We start from the raw sequence: 2,275 nt of genomic DNA on the forward strand, positions 1-2,275 counted from the left end.
ATCATCCCAGGAAAATAAATAAATGTAGCGTTATTGATATAATTATTTATCGTATAAAATCTTAAGATCATTAATCTTTTCGAGATTAGATCTTCAGAAAGGCTCCTCGAACCACTTGCCATCTAAAAACATAGGCTTAGTCTAGATAAGGATAAAATAAATTAATATTTTTTAATTTATATGTTAATCAACAATCACAAGTTACCCGCGTAATCAGACTTGTCACAAACATCCAAGTGTATGGTCCAAAATGGGACTTTTTAGGTCCAAAATATTAATTAAGCAAAGGACGACCCACCCCTCCACTCTGATTCAGGCAGATAAGTCAGAGCCCATCACCATCGCATTACCTCATTAATTTATTTTATCCAGAATGGACTTTTATTTATTTAAAAATTATTTTTGTTATGATAATAAATCAAACACTTTCATAAATTAATTTATAAAAATTATTCATAAATTTAAAACACTTTCATAATAGCTAATGATACACACAACGGAATAATTTTATGAGTCTATGCTGAAAGAAAGAAATATAAATCCGATGGTTCCTAATTTTAAAAACACTACCATGCAATTATTGGGACAATTTATTTATTTATTTTTATTGAGATTAAAGATCCGAGGCAAGGGCTCCGGCGAGCACCTCCAGCAGCCGGAGAGGAGCAGTCAACATCGGGAAATGGCCGGGCGTTTCTATGATCTCCACCGTCGACTCGGCCTTGATCTTGTTCTGCAAGTAGCCGGCGACGGAGTCCGGCACGGCGGCGTCGTCGGGCATCGTGATGATGGTGCAGGGGACCACGACGTTCTCCAGCATGTCTCTGTGGTCGCACCGGAAAACCACTCCGGCCACGGCGAGCGCCGCTTCCGGGGACATACTCTGCAAGCAGTCCCGGTATTTGGCCACCGAGAGAGGGTCGTCGGGGCTGTTGACGATGAGAGAAGCGAAGCCTGAAGCCCACTCGAGGAAGTTGGTTTCTATGCTGGATAGGAATTTATCAACTTCGGTGCTGTCGAACCCCCCTTCGTAGTCTTCCGAGTTTATGTACCTGTACGTGAAGGGATCGATAAACTTCTGCAGTAAACAGTACTCGAAGAGAAAAAGATAATGACTTAACAGTAACATTTCTCATTTTTTCTACCAATAAATGGGTAGATATGAATCAGAAAACGAAGAGATGTACATAGAGAGGTGGGGACTGAACGAATTATACGGACCATGAAAGACATGATAACTGCCTGCAGAGGAAACATCGAACTTTGGGCACACATTTAGTAGTATAATATATATATATACATATATATGTATAAAAATATGTGATATTTCTGCTGTGTTTGCTAATTCTTAATGAAATGAATGAATATAAGTTTTGCTATAATAATATAACATATCAAACCATAGATAACAGAAAATAACATGATTTTGAACACCATGTATATTAATTAGCAATTCAACACACTCAAGAATTATAAATATAGAAAAATCATCATCAAACTAATTAATTTGATAATATATATACATATATTCATGGTTTATGCACATATATATGTATATATGAACCTGGGCGAAGCTCCGATCAGTATGAGCCTCTTGAAGAGTTCGGGCCTCTTGATGGAAGCAATACATCCGATCATGGCAGACATGGAATGACCAACAAAAACCGACGAAGATCTGTGCAAGTTCATCTCCTCCATGAGAGAGATCAAGTCATCAGCAAAAGCATCATAACTGGAGTACTTCGCCGGATCAAACAGGCTTGGGTCTTTCACGGCGCCGGAGAAGCTCCAGTCGAAGAGGACAACCCGGTGCCTCTGAGCCAGGTCCGGGAGGATCTTGTCCCACACCGACTGGTCTGCTCCGAACCCATGAACCAGAACTATAGTTTCGCCAGCGCCAGATCCGACGGTTCTGGCATTCATGGCCGCGGATAGAGCTTTTCCGAGCATGGCCATAGAGGTGTTGGAGAAGAAGAAGAAGACGGAGACGGGAGTGAAAGAGAAGGAGAAAGGCGCAGCTTTGTGGGTTGTACCGGCTGTCTTTTATAGACGACACCATAAGGAAGGTCCAATTGTACTCAGTATTACTTATATAAAAAAATTATTTATATAGTATTTAATTAGTTAATTATTGGAAATGGATAGCATATATATATAGTTTTTTATTTTTGAATTTTAAGGGTATTTTAAAATTCAAATATTTAAGCAACACTGAGTTTGCCTATATATTATATTAAGATATACATTATTATGATAGATTAGACATAATTTATTT

The 2,275-nt window shown here is 38.6% G+C and overlaps 1 protein-coding gene across 1 annotated transcript; it reads right to left on the minus strand.

The window, feature by feature from the left end:
• Window positions 1-414: 414 nt before the first annotated feature.
• Window positions 415-2,035, minus strand: LOC127805855 (probable strigolactone esterase DAD2). The gene is made up of 2 exons (XM_052342664.1): window positions 1,565-2,035; window positions 415-1,052 (listed from the first exon to the last, which is right to left on the minus strand). Exons 1-2 carry the CDS (start codon window positions 1,954-1,956, stop codon window positions 614-616), a joined length of 831 nt encoding a protein of 276 aa, XP_052198624.1. The 5' UTR covers window positions 1,957-2,035; the 3' UTR covers window positions 415-613.
• Window positions 2,036-2,275: the final 240 nt, after the last annotated feature.

The sequence above is a fragment of the Diospyros lotus genome, chromosome 7, assembly GCF_014633365.1.
Source record: "Diospyros lotus cultivar Yz01 chromosome 7, ASM1463336v1, whole genome shotgun sequence".
NCBI lineage: Eukaryota > Viridiplantae > Streptophyta > Magnoliopsida > Ericales > Ebenaceae > Diospyros > Diospyros lotus.